The 856-nt window shown below is 66.6% G+C and overlaps 1 protein-coding gene across 1 annotated transcript in view; it reads left to right on the forward strand.

Moving 5' to 3' along the window:
• The window catches only part of CORO6 (coronin 6), an 11,902-nt gene that overhangs the window by 8,994 nt on the left and 2,052 nt on the right, over positions 1 to 856 (forward strand). The window contains 2 exon segments of the mRNA XM_035889617.1: positions 296 to 520; positions 602 to 787. Of these exon segments, the coding sequence (XP_035745510.1) occupies positions 296 to 520; positions 602 to 787 (411 nt within the window).

Raw genomic sequence — 856 nt, forward strand, 5'->3', positions numbered from 1 at the left:
CGCGGTGTGGAGCACCCCCCCGCCTTCGCCGCCTGCGAAGTGTCACTGGCCTATTTTTAGCCCCGGTGCCATGCGTTTGCGCTGGCGGCGGCTGCTCTCTCCATGATGCAGCAGTTTGTGCTAAATATACCCGCCCCGGCGACTCAGCACCGAGGAATAGCTGGGGGGGCTGTGCCCCGGCTGTGCCCCCCTCCCTGTGCCCACCAGCACCCCAAGTGCTAGGGATGCACCTCAGGATGCAGGCGCTGCTGTCGTCCTCTCGCCACCCTCCCTGCAGCCTGAGCTGGGATTAACGATGAGGTTAATTGGCTCCGAGGCCCTCAGCCGCTTAGCGCTCACCCACGGGGTGATCCCCGCCGCTCCCCATCCCGCTCTCTGTCCCCCGCCCAGGTGTGGCAGGTTCCTGACTACGTCCCCGTGCGCAACATTACGGAGCCAGTGGTGACGCTGGAGGGACACTCCAAGCGGGTGGGCATCATCTCGTGGCACCCCACTGCCCGCAACGTCCTGCTCAGCGCCGGTAAGGGGGTCCCGGGTCACCCTCCCCAGGGTCGGGTGGGATCCGTGGGGTGACAGCGTCCCCCCTGTCGGTTCTCCACAGGCTGTGACAACCTGGTGATCCTCTGGAACGTGGGCACGGGGGAGATGCTGCTGGTGCTGGAGGATATGCACACCGACCTCATCTACAACGTGGGCTGGAACCGCAATGGCAGCCTCCTCGTCACCACCTGCAAGGACAAGAAGGTCCGCATCATCGACCCCCGCAAGCAGCAGGTCGTGGCGGTGAGTGCGCCCGCTGTGTCCCCCCCACCATCCCACCGCGGGGGCCCCCCCCACTGCCCGCCTGCCCCTACCA

Source organism: Egretta garzetta, unplaced genomic scaffold (genome assembly GCF_000687185.1).
Source record: "Egretta garzetta isolate BGI_Z169 unplaced genomic scaffold, ASM68718v1 scaffold112, whole genome shotgun sequence".
Taxonomy (NCBI): Eukaryota; Metazoa; Chordata; class Aves; order Pelecaniformes; family Ardeidae; genus Egretta; species Egretta garzetta.